The sequence below is a fragment of the Stegodyphus dumicola genome, chromosome 2 (assembly GCF_044657685.1).
Source record: "Stegodyphus dumicola isolate Sdum_Otavi_A_Nest chromosome 2, ASM4465768v1".
Taxonomy (NCBI): Eukaryota; Metazoa; Arthropoda; class Arachnida; order Araneae; family Eresidae; genus Stegodyphus; species Stegodyphus dumicola.
This window is the reverse complement of record NC_140769.1, coordinates 112,875,576-112,896,208: the sequence shown is the minus strand read 5'-3', so window position 1 is coordinate 112,896,208 and position 20,633 is coordinate 112,875,576. Positions and strand designations below refer to the sequence as shown.

Below are 20,633 nucleotides of genomic sequence, written 5' to 3'. Positions count from 1 at the left end.
ACATATGCTCCTTTTAAATATTTTGTGGTATTGCTGTTGAATTGAATTTGATGGTTTAAGTCCGAAGAACACTATATTTATTAAATAAATGTAACGCACAAAATGTTAAGAAAAACGCCCTTTTATACGTAATATAAAATCTGAAAGTTTTCAGTTTTTTTTTTTCCCGGTATAAGCATGTAAAAATTCTGTTGCTTGCGATTCTGAGAGAAACATTTAATTATTTCACGTTTCTACAAAGTATCATTCTCTCAGTTTATTTTTTAGTGTATAGTGAAGTAAAAACGAAACTTATTGAAAAGTAATTTTCCTCAGCTGACTTCGCATAATTCGTACACAAAAAGAAAAGTAGATCCATTCACCCTGAAAGTATTTTCCCTGAATTGAAACTTTCTCCGAACTGAATCAACAACAGTTCGCATTCTACGGTTCAGCCTTGTAGTCTGACCTGAACTCATTTCAATAACATGCGTTCGGATTATTACTTGGTCGAAACATCATATCCATCATAATCAAAATAAAGCAAGTTGAGTAACAGATTCTTTCATCCGAACGTCAAGGTGAACCACATTACATGCAAGTGTCTAGTACTGGACAACAGGTGGTCATTCTTTTAATTTGCTGATTCATGTGATCGGTTATTATATTCAACAGAATATTATGAAAGTACGTATGCAACATATTTCGGGATCGCATCTTTGTATGTATTAGGTCTCTTTGGTGAAATTAATTATATGTATTAGGTTTTATATGTATTAGGTCTCTTTGGTGAAATTTGGTGAATCTTTAATTATTATTGAAAATGGTTATTTCACATCAATAGCCCACTTAAACCCGAAATGTGGGCGAAATAAAGCTGTAACACACTGCTGTTTCGCGCCAGTTTCTGCTTCCGGCTGTGGAATGGAATGGCTGTATGAGAATTTCGTTGGCATTTCTCGAGTGCTAAAGGAAACACTGGCTAGTTTTCTTTAAAGGTCCTTCATGAATGCAAACCTTCCAGAAAATTAAATGACCTTCATATTTTTCGCCGTAATGAAGTAATACAAAACGTTTTCTTGAAATTTACGTGGGTAAGATAGATGTTTCAAAATCGTGTACATTAATAAAAACCTATTACTACAGGAAAGGGCTTCTTACGCAATATAATATTGATTTACTACTGTGAGCTTGTTTTTTGCACGCAAAAACCTGGTTTTAGGATTCAATTTAACCTCCCCCAAACGGAAAGTGGTTAGTTTGTCTGACTGCCGTACCGAAGGGCCCGGATTCGAATCCCGAAGAAGACATGTATGTAATTTTTCCATTCTTTCATAAGAGGAAGCAGTGGCCCACACCTATCAGTAGCCTCCGTTGATGAGAGACCACTGCTTCTGGCCTTAGTAGTGGCCAACGCCTATAAACGGCTAGACTTCTCCATTTTGGGGAGAATTTGATTTAACAGGTTATTTCAAAGCACACTACAGGCTATGTGCCCAAAGGGAAAGATGCTTTCGTGAAAGACATTCTAAGGGAAACTGTTTCGTGTTCATATTACAAGAGAGAGGGATCACAAAATAAAAAAAAAAATGTTCATGCATCCAGCCCGTTCACCGAGATTTAAATCCAGGTCGAACTACCAATGTTCAGTGGTCCTACCCGCTTGAGACCCCCTTGTCTGTGCATAACATTTAATTAAAACCGTTATTACTATAAGCACCTAAAGTTGTTATAAAATTTATGATTTAATGAACGAATTGTCTGAAAATAATTTTCTCATTTTTGTCAAACTACGAACTATGTGCTTCTAAAAAGACGCAGTCCGCTTATAAATTTTATAGAATATTTCTTCTATATTAGGAATTTTGAGGTTTAATGTCTAGGTTGGTTTGGTTTATTTAATTATGGCAAAGCACACTGGGCCATCTGCCTAAGAGGAGGACTTTCTAAGGGAAACTGGCTCGTATACACGTTACACATGGGGAAAACTACGAAAACGCCCATGCAGCCAGCCTATTCGCGGGATTTGAACCTCGGACCGAACTACCAGTGTTCAGCGACTTTACCGCTCGGCCGCTGGTGGGCCCTGTTTAATGTCTAAACATTGAATGTAGCAGAAATTTTCAGCCACTGAATATGAACATTGATTCCCGCCTGTCATCAACATTCAGACTAATATTAGTTTTTAATGCTTTTATAATAAGTCTTATAACACCGGAAAATGCAGAAACATTGAACGCTGCCTTTACATTTTGTAAAAGAAACTGGAAAGGAATATGAAATCCAGCATCATCATTCCATTTCGTAATGCACATGTGTATTGCTTATAATTTGCTTCTGTTTTTACCCTTTTCACGAAAGACAAAACTGTATCGAAGCAAAAACTAAATTAAAAAATATCTTCTTATCATTTGTACTTTGATGAACAGTTGTGTTGGTGCGTTAGTATGTAATGTGTAGGTCAATTCGTTTTTGGATTCTACTGCGCTTTTCTAAAGCAGATCATGTTATCCGGACACCAGATATCCGCAGTTCCTATTACTCGTATCGTATATTCCCTTTTATAGACCAGCTGATATTAAATTTATTGCTAATTTGTATTCACGTGGTTTTGATTTTTCCATTTATTTAGTAATATGAAAGGGTAATAATATATTGCACATATTTTTTAGAAAACTAGAAAATTAATTTTTATCAATTTTCAACAATCTGTAGAACATTTTAATTGAACTACATTGTTCGGTAGATATTAATAAAAAAGAGTTTATCTACTGTGTTATATTTTATGCTTATTCCCCTAGTATTGCTCAGTTATAAGAAGGCAGATTAAACAGATTATCTAAAGATATATTAAACAAATGAGAAGACTTAATATCAGGTCTTTCGCCGCGTAAGAAATTTTTGTCTTACAATATGGAGCCTAATTATATTCTATCAGTTTTTTTTAAGTCACGTTACAAAAATTTTTCTCCTGAGTATGAGTTAATTTATTTATTTATTAATTTTTTTGTCTCACTCTCTTACCCGAATAAATTCTGATAATAAATGGTGAAGTAAAATTCCCTCACTTGCATTACAATTAAAACACATTTGGCCTATTGATAAAAATAAGAACCCAATTATTCGGATTTTTCGAATATTTGAATTGTCTCTGATATGTTGGATTTTTATCCTAATATAAAGCTCTATGAAATGCGTATATGTACGTTTGTGATTCTGAAAGGAAACTTTGCGTGTAATTCATATAAATTGATAACTCATTTATCATTTGGTACAAACTTTGTAGATTTGAATGTATCCATAAAAGCCAAAAAAGGTCTATAATAGCCTTTTTGATTCGTGCATTAAGGATAAATATTTCATCTAAGCATATCATTAACAAGGTTTAAGTAGGTTGCAAAATTTACTTTGCTTTGTCATTTATTTTTTCATTCTTCTTTCATGATATCTCTGCTTACCTCTCTATGTAGAGTAAACATAATTTCAGATATTGATATAAATAGCAACATGAATTGCTATGGGAAAAATGTATTACGCCAATTAACACTTTCTTATCTGTAATTTTTTCCCAGATACGGGACACAAATCCCAGCCCCCTTTCGGCAACTTCCGGCTACGGGAAAGTACAGTGCAGACTATCCTCAATCATCCCAAGTACGGACCTCGAGAGCGAAATTCTGAACTCGGTTCGAACGTCTTCACCTACCTCCAGTTCGGCTTACCTCGCGTCCTGCCCCATCCGGTAAATCCGAATCAAAATGCCAATCCCAAACCGCTCCGGAATGGTTCCAGCGGCTATGACTCCAGCGACGACAACGGCGGATCACCCTTTATGAACCGGAACCGGAGAACCCGTAGCGACCCCGATTTTCGGAACCACGTGATTCCGGCCACCCCTGCAGGGGAATCCGAGAGCACCAGGAAGAGCGCCCACCAACGCCTCAAGGCGAGCAGCGAAGCTGATCTTCTCTCGGTCGACAACCGACTTCTCACGCGACAGCAGGCGCTCAAAGCGCGGGAAGACGCCAGAGAAGGTTATCAGAGGAATCCGATGCCGGGTAACGGACACCTTGCACCGCCCGGATCGAAGGCCGGATCCCACTTGTCCGTCAATTCCAGAACGTCACCCAATCATTCTCACAGAGCCCACGGAAAGGTACGTGATTTTGCTATGTATTTAATTTTTTAACCTCATCGTCTAAGATGTTATCCAGAAAGATCTTGTATTCTAAATAATATTTAATGCTTATATAAAGTTTGGTAATTATCATAAAGACAGAATTAGGTACTGGAATGTATTACGTATCGGATGAGGCTTACGTTTGTTACTAATTCTTTGAAATGTTATTACTGGAATCATGTAAATGAACTTCAGAATTTTTTGCTTGTTATTAAGTACATGAAAGATGGTGATTATCCTTTTGAAACTTTTCCTGTTACTTTTTTTACCTCTGTAATTTCATTTCTGACTGCGGTATCCTCTTAAATTATCATACAAATCTGAAACATTTTGAGACTAAATAATCTGACACTATTAAGTTATTCCATTGTTCATTTTGTGCTGAAAGATTTATGATAAAAAGAAATAAATAAAAATTTTGTAGATAAGTGTTTTTTTTTACGAGAGGAGAAAGGCTGTACTCATTTAACCTTAGGCTCCAATTTTTATGAATATTTTTGCTAAGAAATATATGTTGACCTATTTGGCTGATCTTTGGAATATGGTAACAGGTAGTTTGGCGACATTTTGGAGGCGATAAAGGTTACTACCTAGGACTTCGGGAATAATGTGAGAAGTACTCAGTTCCGATTACGTATTATTTCATGTGAGGGAAGTGACAGATCATGAGATATTTCATGTGACATTAATGGGACATTAATGGACGAATCACTGTTCTTTAATCGGAAAAGGGTGTAAATTTGTTAAAATATCTGCTGTACAGCATTAGTTGCATTCTATGTTCTGTGAAACAGTGTTGTTTAATATTTGGATCCCATGGCCCTATATAAAGTAAATCCGAAATTTTTGTTCCGTTTATGTGTAATTGAAAAGAATTGCTTAATTGCGGATACGTATGAATGTCCAACATGTGGGTATGAAATGAGATTGTGTGAAAGGAAGGATATTACACATAGTTTGAATGGCGTTAGATAAGTTTGAATGGCGGTGCAAGAAATCTGGTGAAAATGGACATTTTGTGATCCGCCATGCACTCAAGATTCTGTAGAAGATTAGGTAAGTTAGTATTTTTAATTATTTGATGATATTATTTTTATGCTTTGTTCTAAATGTAAGGAGTAAATAAATTAATTTGGTATTATTGGAAAATTGTTATTAGCAATGATTTAGTTTAAAGTAATTAGTATTGTAAGCTAATTTTTATTAATTTAATGTATGTGCTTATTTATATTTTAAGTAGTGTTTTTAATTTAATTATATTTTAATTTAATGATCGTGATTTTGAGAGTTATATGTTTGTAGTATTTTGGAATACGTTTGAGTAGAAGTAAATGTGCATGGAAAGAATTTAAGTATTTGACACTAAGTATTTGGAACCATTTTTAATGTTTTGTTATAGATTCGTTGGTGACGTTTCTAATAGATAATTTAGAGGTAAAAGTTTTTGGATATTTTATTTATTTTATACGTGCAAATGTTCATCTTTGGAAAGGGTATATACTTTTTCGCGATCAGGTAATTTCATATGTCCTTTTTACCGAATTTAAAGATTCACAAAGTTTTCATGCATTTTCGTTAAATTTTTCTAATTTCTGAGAAAAAAGCAGTGTACATGGATATAGTGAAGAGTATGCGCAGTGCCATTTTTGTGCAATTCTGGGATGTTTTTTTAAGTAAAAATAAGTCGATGTGTACATGGTTTAATTATATTTTAATTAAATGATAGTTATTTTGTGAATTATGTTTGTAGCAATTTGATATACGTTTCAGTGGAAGTAAACGTGCATGGAAATAATTTAAATATTTGACACTAAGTATTTGTAACAATTTTTAATGTTTTGTTATGAATTCGTTAGTGACGTTTATAATAGATAATTTAGAGGTAAAAGTTTTTGGATATTTTATTTATGTTATACGTGGAAATGTTCATCCTTGGATAGGGTATATAATTTTTCGCGATCAGGTAATTTCATATATGTGTTTTTTACCGAGTTTAAAGATTCACAAAATTTTCCTGCATTTTCGTGCAAATTTTTGTAATTTATGAGAAAATAGCAGTTTAGATGGATAAAGTCAAGAGTGTGCGCAATGCCATTTTTGTGCAATTCTGGGATGTTTTTTTAAGTAAAAATAAGTCGACGTGTACATGGTTACTGTGTATGTGCGATTTTGAAAAACGCGGCAAGGAGTTTGCGATTCTGCACTTTTTCCCAATTTTGCAGTTAATATTTGTCATGATTAAGCAGTTTTGTTCCATAAAATTTCTAGCATAAGTGTAATTCGGCTAGTAGATTGTTGGAAAAAGTGTTGAGTAAATAAAAAGAAAAGAAACATGTCTTTACTTCGTGAAGACAAAATGGCGGCGAAAAAAAAAAAAAAGAAAGTTGCTGTAGCAAAAATCGTTAAGTTACCATAATCCAAAGATCAATCAATTATTTTATATAAATATTTTTATAAAGTTTCCAAGAAATATTTTACGAGGATGTAACTGATGAATGTAGATGGATGTTAACATTAACACTTGGACTACGAATTAAAAACAATTACGCTGTTTTCAATCCAGTTTAACAAAATCCAGTTTAAATATGTCATAAATAAGGTAACTTTAGCATTTGGGACTTGACAAACGGTTTTCAAGTCAAAGGTTGAGACACATATGTCCCACACGGACCGATCGATTTACTAAGTAAACAAATTCTGGAAAATGGGAAACTCGTATATGTTCTTTTCTTTGTTTATTTGTGTACAACGAGCACAGCGGTGTTTTGGTTTTCTAATTATTGGAAGTTGATTTCCAACATTCAAGAGATTGTAAGCACTCTTTAACCCAGTAGTAATTTTTAGACTTTTAGTGAAACAGTCCCGTTACTAGTCAAAGGGATAATGATGATACATGAATAAATGAAATTAGGCTAAAGAAATCTATAATTCTTGTTGATGGAATAGACATTAAAAATAATTTGTTTTATTTACCGTGCATAAAGTAAGAAATAAATCGGGGAAAAATAATATATTGAAACTGATGCTAGACAATAACATTTAAAATTGTTAAGATATGATAGTTAATAACTTCATTTGAATACCCAAGTTAATAAATTTTTGGCGTATGGAATGCTGAATTAATCCTAGAGTCGAGGCAGAATGTTTCAAGTCCACTTTTAAAATCGGTTTGGTCGAAGATTTCTCTGGATACTGACAGTAAGATTTGCTTTTAACCTTCTGGCGGTTAATATTGAAATCATTTTCTTTTTAAATTAATTTAAATAAAATATTGTGAAATTCTGTTTCACCTACCTTACCTATTTGTAAGATTCAATTATTTACTTAATTCTGGCGGTTAATATTTAATATATTCTATCAATTACACAGGTTTCGTGATTGTAGGTTATTTATCTGAGATTAAAATTAATGATTTGGAACCTTTGTGTACTTAGCCTGCATCAAAGCTGGATAACTTTCCTGATTTTCTTAAGTCCTCCACGAAGATGTCTGTCTCCTTAGGCAGATTTTCTTAAGTCCTCCACGAAGATGTTTGTCCCCTTAGACAGATTTTCTTAAGTCCTCCAGAAGCCAGCGAACGAATAGGCTAGGACTTCCCGACTTAAGCAAAAGTGTGTTTATTGTTATTGGGAATAATTTCGATCTATACCTTCTGTCTCTTCTTTGGTGAGTGCGGAGGGTTCTGTGACAACTTTATTTCTTCATAACTGTACAATTAAAATTTATAAGAAGTGTTTTCTCTAAATTTATTACATAATATTCCAAGTAACTTTTATACCATTTGAAAGAAAATGAATGAAGAATGTGAAAATGAGATCCGTATTTGATGGTTGATCTCGTTTCCGTTGTTTTCACATATCTTTGTGTTTCCCCTTATCCTTACCAATGTATTTGTTCGTCAGATGGATGGCTTCTACCATGACGCACCGATGTTGAACGAGAGGTTCTTCCCTAAAGACAGTTATTATTCGACCTTGCCAGGAGCTCCTAGCGAAGCGGGTTTGCCCAGGTACCCCCATCTGCAGGTCCGAGACCTCAGCTACGAGATGGACATGTCTTCGGCTTGGCACACACTTTGCGGTGGAGCTCGAACGAAACTTAGGATGTTGGAGGGCCTGTCTTTCGAAGCCCGGGGAGGAGAAATACTCGCCATCATGGCGACAACAGGTAAGACTTCATTTTACCACTCTCTTTAACCCGAACCTCGTTTCTGCATGGGAGGAAAATTCTGATGAAATGGCAAAAGCTGGGATGTGCAGTAAACCAATAGCTTACGAAATACAAAACCTAAAATAGAACATTGGAAATGTGCCCTAAACCGAAAGGAACAGGTCCTTCTGACCCGATTGAGAATCGGTCACACAAGGCTAACACACAGATATCTATTGATGGGCGAAGCTTAACTAGCATGTGCTGAATGTAGCACTATTTTAACCTTTAAACACATTTTAATTGATTGTCCAAATTTTAATTGCTTTCGAAATTTTTATTTTAATACTGAGATTTCAGCAAAAGATTTAGTTGGTAAAGAACCACATTTTAACATTAACTTTTTAAAAGCTTCAAAGTTTTACCACGTTATTTGAATGCCCTAAACTCAATACAGGTTGCAGTAGATTTATCTCGGATACAGAACTACAGTGCCACTAAGTATTAAAAGTATCGACGAGTCTCGGTCATTAACGGAGAAGCAAAGCAATGCCACAGCCGATATCAGTGCTCATACTTCAATGGCAAATAATTTCAATGGTGTAATAATTTTACCATAAAGGTCCATGCCGCAACTTGGACATTTTCAAACATAATACATGGAAAACTACAAGTAAAGATAGAAAAAGGAATGAAAAGAAAAAAATGACAGTGGATACGAGAGCAATCATTTTTTTTTTTTATTATTTACCTTTTATTTATTCCACAGCTTTTTGAAACATCCTATATAAAAGACGCGTACAAGTTCTTGCGCTGATTGACGTATTGGGTGTAATTTTTTAAAGCAAAATTAAATCTTTAATATCAGTTTAGTTTATTAAAAAAATGTGTCGGTTTAGATGAAAAACTGGAAATCCTTTGCTTCCCAACACCGAGGCAATTAATTTGCTCAAAATAGAGTATTTCTTTAATGCTTTGATCTTCCCAAAATATTAGGACCATCACTTTGGTTACGTTGTTACGCTTTAGTATATATCATCCACTCAACATCACAAATTTCATTGCGACTAACTTCCTCATAGCCTCGCGCATTGCTTTCAACAAAACCTAAAAATTTGAATTTACTTTCAAGTTTAATCAGACATACTAAGCGACTGGAGTGCAATAAACGTATTTTAATCTTATTTTTAATAATATATCTGATTGTCTATATTATACCAGTCAATAATTCTTATGAGAAATTTCTGTGTTACTACATTTAATAAAAAGATATACATTGCCACATGTTAATTACACGATACAGAATGTCGGTTTTTGTCTAAAATCAATGTTTAATAAAGAATAAAACTGGCGACGCAATTTTTAAAAAGCAAGTAATGCAAAAATTCCAAGAATCATTAAAAAAATGTAAAACAAGCTGAAAATATTGTTCTGAAAAGAATGACAGCTGTTTTACAACTGTTTAGTTTCTGATCTCAAGGGCATATTATATGGTTTAGGTGGTTGTGGAACAATTTCATGTTGTAGGTTGTTTCATTCGTTTTCTATCGTTCAGAAATTCCTCATTTCGTAATCGTTCATTATTCTCTTTAATTAACGAAGAAAAACAGCATCAGAAGAGGAAAAACAAAACTAAATATAGGGTGGTTGTAATTAAACTTACTCTATTTAGACCTAAGTTACGTAGAGACCATTCGGGTAGATGTATTTCATTTAAACTTGGTATAATAAGGGGACCATGCAGAAAAGAATTCTGTAGTAAAAATTAATAGTTCAAATTTCGATAGACAGATGACACTTTTAATGAAATGCAGAAAGGACTTTATGCAAATTTGGAGCGTCCCTCTGAGCGGCCAGTGTTTTTGCTAAGAAAGCACAAATTTCCCTACTATGAGAACAATTTTTTTTTATTTTAATGTAAAAACACTGGTATTTCGTACCTGGAATTCTCTACTTTTGATATATTGCCTTAATTTCTTTGGCATATCTTAATAGGCACGTTCTTACAGATACCACAAGAAAACATTCTAGGCCGTATCTATATACGGCTCTGCCGCTTAGAGGGTTAAAAAGACAATAATCAATGCCATAAAATTATTCTTAACCATGCCTTTAGAGAAGAAAGATCGAGCTGTACTGATCAAGTTAGTTTAACAGAACGGCAGTAATATTTCAACTGCACTATGAGAATATCGGAGCTTGAAACAATTACGAAAACAACCTATGTCGACGCAGAATTTGTAAAAGATTATTTCTAAATTTCAAGAGACTAGGGAGGTGTGTGTGCTGCGAAGAAGGGGACAGAAAGGATTTCAAATAAAAGTACGGAAGGAGTCGCTCCTGCTGTTGTCAAAAGGACATCCGGCTCCCTATATTCTTCGGCAAGTACTCGAACATTATTATGCGATTTGTGTGTCCCTTGATCGATGGTACGAAAGGTTCTGCGATCCATTATAAAGTGGCACCCTGCAGACCTGGACGAAAGCACGGATTTTGCTACCCTTCGTTTTGGCTTGAATAGCCGCTAACAAGGCACAGCCTTCGAAACTTTTGTGGTGGGAAGAGTTGCATTTTACCCTAGATGGATAAGTTACTACACTATCTCATATAGGATACAGTTATTTCTAATGTTCATCAATGATCTCTGCATCCTGATTACTGTATGGTGCGGATTTACTGCCGATTTCATTTTTGATCCCTTTTACTTTGAGGAGAACATTCCTCAAGGCCCTCAAGATATTCCACCACCGGTGCTCCCGTCACAGCCAACTTCTTCAGCAGCAGGTCATTCTTGCCTTATAAGAAGGAAAAAGTGAAGAGACTACTGTCTTTGTGCAAGATGGTGTACTACTTCACATTGCCGGACCAATGAAGGCACTGTTTCGTGCCCTATATGGAGATAATCAGGAATATCAAGAAGTTTTCCGACTGACTGGTCTCCTCATTCTCCGAACTTAAATCGTGTGATTTCTGGTTGTGAGGATTCTTGAAAGATCATATCTGTGAAAGAAGCTTTTGGGCTATGACTGAATTGAAAGCAAACATTGTCAAGATCCATTGCTGCAACATACTGCTGCAATTGATTGAGAAAAATCTTCGCACTACTATTGGACACGTACTCAGTAGTGTACGTGTCCAACAGTACAGTGTCTGTTGGACAAACACGCTTTGAAAGTGCAACTGACGCAAATGCAATGCACATTGAACAAATGCTTTGATTAAATAAAGTTTTATCTCCAGGTTGTGCTTTTTGTTTTTCATGTACTCCTTTCGCACCTAGTAGTCGAAATTAGAACTTATTTCTTATTGTAGTTTTCTTTTTTCCGTGCTCCATATAACGTATATACCAAATTTCAAAATTCAACGAATTTGATCTACCAGAACGAGCTCTACGTGGGTTTAAATAGGGTAATTTATCTCACTGTACATAAGTAAAAATATATATTTAGTTGTCATTATAATCACTCTATCCATAAGAAAATCATTCTGCAATTAATCGTAATCCTGTACATAAGTAAATACATAATTTTTAGTATATCGTTTAATTATGAATTTTAAACAAGCAATTCTAGCTTCGCTTCCAAGAGAGATGAATTGAAAAACTAAATGTTCTTTTTGAGTTTTGACTACAGAATAATTCACAGTTCTGAAGCGAAATCAAGTCTTTATAAATTAGATCCTATTTACTCAAAGACTTGCCTAAAAGTGCTTTTTTACCAACAGTGTTTTTGGCATGAGTTGTCTTTGAGGTGCAAAAGCATTGTTATTGAATTTTATTTATTATGTCGGAATAGTTACAAATTTTATTGTGTATCCAAGCAAACTGCATACTTGTTTCAAGTAAAACAGTAACTGAAATAGAAAATATCGTCATAATTGTCAGTGATGTTTAATTAGATTTAATATTGCAATTTAGTTCAGAAACTCGTTGATTAATCGAAAATAAATTTCCAAGTAGTCAGTTACTGGGATAAGAAATTTTAAACATCTTATATAATGATTTTCACTGGATCAAATTGGTGCTTTTCTGAAGCTAGAACAGTGCTTTGCAGTTTTTATCTGCACATCGACTGAGTTACTAATGTTTAAAACGCAATGTAAGCAAGAGTTGATATTATTTCTGATTTTCTTCTATACCTTCAAACATTTGAAATTAATTTTACCGGAACTTTTTTTTCAATATTCAAGATTGCTTAATTTATGTAAAAACGAAATTAATGCTAATAAATGTCTTACCTAAGTTTGAACATTATCTGTCCATATCTCTTCCCAGTAAAAATATGTCAAAAACTCATACTGGATATGAAAAATGGTTTAGCCACGCCATCTCAATGGAAATGTTGGCACACCGCAACGCAATCAGTTCAGGGTCCGCTGTTGAGGAACAAATCTGGCAGCAATACCGCCCGCGTCTTTATTTCTGGTTTTTCGCACACCAGCAATGGCTACAGTATCGTTGATTGTCCTCCGACGATCCATCGCCACAAGTTTCTAAAATCGTTCTGTATTTTTTTATTCTTGGAAAAGGTCTTTCAGATCGTCTTCAAGGAAATTTCTTCTATTAGTATCTTTATCTTTAATATATACCTATGGCATATTTGCCCACTTTGACGCAAAATTTCACTATCTCTCTAGGATTCTTCCATCTAGGATGGTCATCGAAGATGCTCCGTATACACATGATCACAAAATACTTCTAACAACTCCCTGTGTTAAGTCCCTATGACTCATGATATACTGCTTTATCAAGATTGGAAATCACTTCAGCTGCGAGCATAATCTTGTGCTGTCATTTTCTAGCGTCGTACAGTTCTAATCCAGAATCATTTGATGCAGCCATGCATATTAGTAAAGAAAAAATAGGATGAATAAATTTTTGTGAATTTTCGCCGAGATGTAAAACTTTTGAAGGAGAGTATGAATTTGCAATGAAACTGTTGGGCACAAATTGAACCAATTGATAACTGTGAAATTTAAGACGCATTAGTTTATTCTCAACGTGCATTGCAACACTTAAAATAAATGACGAGCTGAAAGCCCTTTTGAGCTGTTTGGTACTAAGGAAAGAGGACTGGTGGACCCTTTCACCCAACACTGCGCGATTCTTCTTCAAAATTGAGACGGAACTGGGCAAGTCATATTGTTCTCAATAAGGTGACCAAGGCGCCATCGACAGACGGGCCCACAAGTGGCCGAGCGGTAAAGTCGCCGAACACTGGTAGTTATCGAGATTCGAATCCCGCAAACGGGATGGCTGCATAGGCATTTTCGTGGTTTTCCCCATGTGTAACGTATATACGAACCAGTTTCCCTTAGAAAGTCCTCCACAAAGGCGTCTATTCTCTTAGGCAGATAGCCTTTAAGGCTTTGTCATAGTCATATGATGTAATGCCATCGACAGACGCAATCCGAAACTCTTCAGGCAGTCAAGATTCGTTGACTTCTTCTGATGTTACTCCCAGACAAGTGAGATAAAGCCACAACTAATAGTACTGCTGAGTTCTGCATGCCTAGATTGTGTGGATTCATGATTGGGAGTCAAAAAATTAATGTATCTTAACTATTCGTTCTAACCAGGCTTATTAATAATATGAAGTCGAAATGATAATTCAGCATACATTTTTTTGTAATAATAAAATGTTATACTCAGGTATGCCAGTTATGCTAACGATTGAGAAATTTATTAAGAATTATTGTTCGAAAGGCTCAGCGATGCGCATACTTTTCTACATTCCTGTAATTCGAATATAGATTTTATTCTCAGAATGTGGTTCCTGATCTGGGTGCTTTATACATGTACTATTAAAGCAAAGTAAGCTTCTATTAAATAAATTTAAATTCTAGTTTTATTTAATAATTCAACTTTTTATTTGATCTATAACTTTTATACATTAAAGCGAAAGTTTTTTTATTTAATTGGAGATCTGTGTCAATCATGAAATTAAATTCCTTGCAGCTTAAAATTAATTACAAAAATTACTACCTATATAGTTACAGGAAATATTTGCGGCATGCCTTCGTATTCAAATGATTCAGCCAAAACAATTCACAGTTAAGTATAGAATAAATTCTTTTATCTCTTAAAGTGCAAGAATCTTCACGTGGCATTAATTTATATTGGAATAATGTAACTGTTCTATAAATAGAAACGCCGGCTAGTTCTAAAAGTAGTTATTAACAGAGCACAGAAACAGCTACAAAGAAAATACACCTGAAAACAGAACATACACGAAAATGGAACACCTAACATTTAGAATTAATGTTCGAGTCACGGAGACACAATATTTTATAGCCTATTCTCTTGGCAGCTAGAGGTTGACTGAACTGTAAGTTGTTCTCGTGACCACAACAATCCGAGATTGGCTACGGAAAGAAGAAATCTAATGAAGATGCCTCAGTTGAAAAAGGCCTTGAGAGGCAAATTTGCAAACGGGCCTAATATAGAAAGGGAATTAATAAAATGGATTGAAGAGCAAAAAGCGTATGGAATTTCCACTCCACAAAAAAGTTCAACATCAAACAAAAAGCATTTCTTGTGAAAATGAAATTACAGATTTCCAAGGAAGACACAAATGGTGCTTTAGTTTCATGAAAGTACCAAGTACGTACACGCATTAGAGAGATGCCTTTTCCAGGAGATGCCTGAAATCGATTAGCAGAAGGTAATTGAATTTCGTCGTTTCATCATTGAATGTTGGAAAACACAACAGTCTGAATTAGGACAAATGCATATATGGACGAAATCGTTCCCTGCATTTTGATGTCCCAAGTAACTGATTTATTCATAAGAAGGGGGATGAAGACAATCGGACATGAAAAGAGTAGTCACGCAGTTCTTCTAGCTTGTTGTGCCGATGGAACTAAGCTGCCCCTTATACTGATTTTAACCACTTGCGCTACGACTAAACTTCACGGTTGCGGTGCCGTGCGCTACAATATAGCAACCGGTAAAGTGTCTCATTTACCCCGCTCCGCGTCTGCGAGTGCAATCCAGAGCTGTAACTCGAAAAATAAACAATCTGGTTGTTAGGCGACGTGTGCACCACGTTATTTTCATTTTTGCGATAAATGCGTATCGACGTGGTGTTCACTTCGCTCGCGGTTTGAGACAAAAGCATCTCGACGTGCGTGGCACGTCTTTTTAGCGCAAGTGGTTAAAACTCAAAACGATGCCAAAAGTCATGCTCTGGTGCTTGGTCTCTTTAGTGTACACGTTACAGATAAGACAAATATTGCTGCAAACCTTATAACGAAAGTTGCCGTCATACCTGAAGGCTTGACATCACAGCTCCAAACTCTTGACATTAGCACTAAAAAACCCTTCAACGCTGTCATGACGGAAGAATGGATAATGAAGTCTTCTGTGGACAGTTTTGCATTAATAGGAAGGATGAAGAAGCCAACTAACTATAGAAGTTTGTAACTGGATGACAAAAATCTTGGGATAATATCAAGACTGAGATTGTTGTAAACTCATCCAAAAGGTCAGCCATCTCAAATGCCATACATGGAACTGAGGATGAGGCACTATATGAAAAATAAAGTTAAATGGATTATTTGATTACGGCAAAGCACACTAGGGCTATCTGCCTAAGGTTAGGGATGCCTTCGTGGAGGACTTTCTAAGGGAAACTGGCTCGTATACACGTTACACATGGGGAAAATCATGAAAACGCCCATGCAGCCCGTTTGCGGGATTCGAACCTCGGACCGAACTACCAGTGTTCAACGACTTTACCGCTCGGCCGCTGGTGGGCCATGAAAATAAGGATTTGTCATCAGACACGGTTGAAGTCCAGTTAATGGTGGGAGTTATATACTGTGTATACAATAACTTTATATAACTTTTTTCCCTATTGTATTATAATCTAGCAGGCCAATAAAAACTAATCCGTTAATCAAATTTTCTATTTTTGTCAGTCTTCGATCCTCGTAATCGAGATGCGTCTTGTACTTGGGGTAATTCGGTAATTGTAAAAACTAAGCCTCTCATAATTATTTAACTGTAAATTATTTTCGACTTTTAAATTAGAATCTTAATGTAAAAATCAGATCCTTTTTCTACCTTGAAAACCTTTTTCGATTGCTCAACAAATCTTTTTTTTAACCTTTTTTTCGATACATAACTGTATCGAAATAAATATCTCTCGCTTTAATTTATTAGATATCGAAAATATTTAGCTTAAAATCATTTTAGGTTTTAATTTTGAATCAATTAAAAAAATAAACTGCTTTTGTTTATGTTTGATTTATCGAGATAAATTTCAATTTTATAATTTTTTTCCATTCGTGTCTAATTTTTGAATTTTTGCTTTTATATTTATTTTTTAAATTATCTACCAATGGGAGAAACGACGCAGTTTCACTCATGCAATTAAGTTCATGGTTGGCCTTTTTTACCTGATTACTCACTTAAACTGAGGATCATTTATCATGTATTCATTTTGCTGTTTGTCATACATTCGCGCGGTTGATTTCTTTGAAAAAGCGGAACCCTAGGTCTTGCAATTTATTCATGGTTTGTAGAAAACGTTGCGTAAAGATTTTGAAGATCTGTTTCAGGACAAATCAAGTAAATAATTGCTTTAGAAGTTGACTATGCATTTACGACTCCCTTACACGACCTGTTTTACATTATTCATTTTCTTAAGCTCTCGAAATCCTCCTTTTTGTAATTCGTATTTCCATATTTCTGGAATAGGAATGCAGCAACTGGATGATTTAGTTAATCTTTAAAATTCTTCATCCTGAAAAACTTTTATTTTGCAAATTTTCTTTATTGGAATGCTTAAAAAATGGATTTTGTTAATAATTTTCAATTCGTCAAGATTATCTCGCATGACATGCAGAACCAATTTAAGTTCATTTTTGCTCTATCAAAACTCTTATCGAGCAATTACTGTCCATCTTTCGACTCGGAGGGAGTAACAAACCCAAACAGTCTACAACAAAAAGTCGATAACCAGACAAAGTCGGAGCTGTAGCGATGCCCGATAATGAAATATGGCGGATTATCGAACAAAAAATTGTACAGTGCCACACAATTACTTTTTTACTCATAATTATCGAATATGGCTGATTATCGAACAAAAATTATGCAATGCCACACAATTAATATTAATTTTATTGTATAACAGAAATTGTACAGTGCCACACTATTAATATACCTCACAGTTAATTTACAAAACAACGAATAGCCGCCCAGTTACTTTTCATACAGTGCCATATAATAATCTGTTCCATCTTCATGATAATTCTTTATGCCAAATGTTTAAAAATGTGATTTGTTGGCAATTTTCAGTGCATTAAAATTATTACCTTACACCAAATGCAAAAGTCCTTTAAGTTGACTTTCGCTCCATCAGAGTTCTTGTCAAGCGGTTGCTGTCTAACTTTCGACTCGGACGCAGTAGCAAACCTAAACAATAAAAAATTGTACATTGCCCAGTGTTTTTCATTATGAATTCAGAAGTCGCATGCTGGAAAGGGGGAAGGGGAAAATGCCTTACAATATGGTGTCTACAGAAACAATGAAACATGCCACTAGGGGGCGATTTAAAAATGAAAGTGCAGTGGAATTCTCAAGATAGCTTGTTAATCACAGAAAATTATACAGTATTGCATATCTAAAAAACTACCGTTGATGAAATAGTATTTATTGACTAAATCATTAAACATTATCATTATAAACTAAGTTCCAATATTAAATTTGTGTACTTTTTCTGACAATGACGTTTTGAGGATTACATTTAAATGATGGACATCTCTAGAATTGAACCTTGCTAACCCTCCAAGGGTTATAGACTAAAATTCCGTATCGACGGCGATGGCATTCCCATTACACATAAAAGCTTCTGCCAGATCCTGATCAGTCAGATTTCGGGTTGGATGTATTATGGAAGAAGCGAATTCAGGGTCAAAGTGAGACTGTCATTTTGGAATTATAACTAAGAAAATGGCACTTATTCGTGACATTAGGTTAAAATTTGAAATCTCAAGGCCAAACACGTAATGCTCGGAGGATTAAAAATATTCACGAATTCCAAAATTTTGTTTTTATATCCCAAAAAGTGGATCTCTTCCATTAATGAAAATTGTTAAAATTTGAGAACCCATCCATTTTTCAGTTCCAATATTAACGTTTTAAATTGTTCAAAATGAGCAAGTGAAAATTTGCAAGATCATTGCGAAATCACATGATACACTTTTGTTTCAGTTATTTTACACATATTTGTTTATAAACACGTAATTATTGATAAAAATTCCTGTAGTTGATTATTGTCAGAGAAGAGAGAAGTTGTGAGAGAGTCCGTTGGCGTCCCTTTCTGGATGCAGCCCGGCTCTCATAATCGGTCTGCGAGGGCGATTTTGATGCTTATGATGCATTTTTGGTCATAAATTGCACACGTCAGATATTTTAGTTGTGCAGTAGATGCAATAAATGAATGGGTTAAAAAAAAAAAAAAAGAAATGTAATGCATTTCGTATTCTTCTTTACTGTAGTATGCGAAGAAGCATATTAAAGGTTTGAAATTTTCAAATCTTTATCAGGATTGTTATTATCAGTCCTGATGCAGTACACTGGTGTGCAAAAATTAAGGACGAAGTCGAAAAATTAGCATATCAGCTGAATGAAGAGGCAGAGCGGACAGAAAGACCACTCAGGAGATTAAGTAAGGTGATGTATGGTAGCACATGCGCAGATATGAAGGTAGATGTAATGGGGGAGTGTCTGAGTAGTATAAAGCATGTTGTCGGTGTAAGATCAGTATTTCTGGCAAAGAGATTGCACGCCGTATAGCAGTTAAAATCACACCGAGTTGCTGCCTCAGCGAGAAATGGCGAATAATCAATCTGTTAGACGACATCTGGATGCTTTTACCCGAGGTCGAATCACTGGGAAGTTGGAGGAAGGCCGCAGTGTGACAAGTGTGGCTGCAGAGTTCGGAATTGCTCACAGCATCGTTTCACGACTTTGGAGACAATTTCAAACTACAGGAACAGCTATCCGGGGGTTTAGTAGTGGTCGTCCACGAGGAACCACACCCGCAGATGGCCGGTATATTGCCTTACATGCCAGAAGAAACAGGCGGCAGACAGCGGGAGAAATTGCTAGACACACGACACAGGCGACTGGACGACCGATATCGCGTTTTACCGTGGCCAGAAGACTGCACGGTGGTGGTCTGTTTGCACGATGCCCTGTACGGTGTGTACCTCTAACGCCTGCCCATCGGAGAAGGCGTTCTCTGTGGTGCCGGGAACACCGGAATTGGAGAGACAATGAATGGGGACGAGTACTCTTTACAGATGAGAGCAGATTCAGTCTGAGTAGCGATTCTCATCGCATACTCATCTGGAGAGAGCGGGGAAGCCGCAATCATCCCTCGAACATCATTGAAAGGGACAGGTAGGGAGGTGGCGGTGTTCTCGTTTGGGGAGGCATCATGCTTGGTAGTCGTACAGACCTTCACATCTTCGACGCGGGTTCAGTCAACGGGACGCGTTATTGTAACGAGATTCTTCTTCCATATGTGCGTCTTTTTAGAGGCGCTATGGGTCCGCAGTTCCTTTTCATGGACGACAATGCACCATGTCATCGCACAGTAGCTGCCGAACAGCTCTTAGAGAGTGAGGATATTAAACGCATGGATTGGCCGGCACGATCTCCGGATCTCAATCCCATCGAGCATGCATGGGATTTTCTAGGCAGACGCTTGGCAGCTCGTACCTTACCACCAGTAACGATTCCGGAGCTTGGATTGGCGCTGCAAGACGAATGGGCAGCAATGCCTCAACAACTCATTGACACCCTCATTCTCAGCATGGGCAGACGCTGTGAAACCTGCCTAGCAGTCAGGGGAGATCATATCCCCTATTAAAGACCGGATGTTTCTTGCTGGACAACCATCACAGGGATGTTTCGGCCTTCAGTCGCGTTGCGCTCCATGCTACTTTTTCAATAAAGCTTCTTTTTATCCCTCTGATTTCTCTTTTAGTAAGTGTTGCTTACATTACTCATGTCCTTAAGTATTGGGGATCTTACGGTATTAAATGTGTTGATTTGGAAAGCTTTTGTACAAAGTTATATCGAAAAAACCGTCTCGTCCTTAATTTTTGCACACCAGTGTATATTGGGGCTCCTTATGTCCATTACGTAAATAAAGACGTCCCATTATTTAATTGCTTCAGTTTTAACAGGATAATATATGAGGAAGCTGAAATTTTATGGAATATATCTCTTTTTAAATCATTAACTCTTTTTAATTCGATCTAGCTGTTGCAAAAACCCCTCCTCTTTATTGGTATAGAGCTGTACTTCTGT

General features: G+C 35.8%; 1 protein-coding gene across 4 annotated transcripts in view; it reads left to right on the top strand.

Moving 5' to 3' along the window:
* LOC118186480 (ATP-binding cassette sub-family G member 8) overlaps window positions 1-20,633 on the top strand; it is a 156,904-nt gene that overhangs the window by 97,659 nt on the left and 38,612 nt on the right. For 3 of the 4 annotated variants that reach the window (XM_085811035.1, XM_085811034.1, XM_085811036.1), the window contains 2 exons: window positions 3,552-4,135; window positions 8,062-8,326. In XM_085811035.1, the coding sequence (XP_085667161.1) occupies window positions 3,552-4,135; window positions 8,062-8,326 (849 nt within the window). The remainder of the gene's footprint in view (window positions 1-3,551; window positions 4,136-8,061; window positions 8,327-20,633) is intronic. The other variant, XM_035356580.1, reaches the window with a different exon arrangement.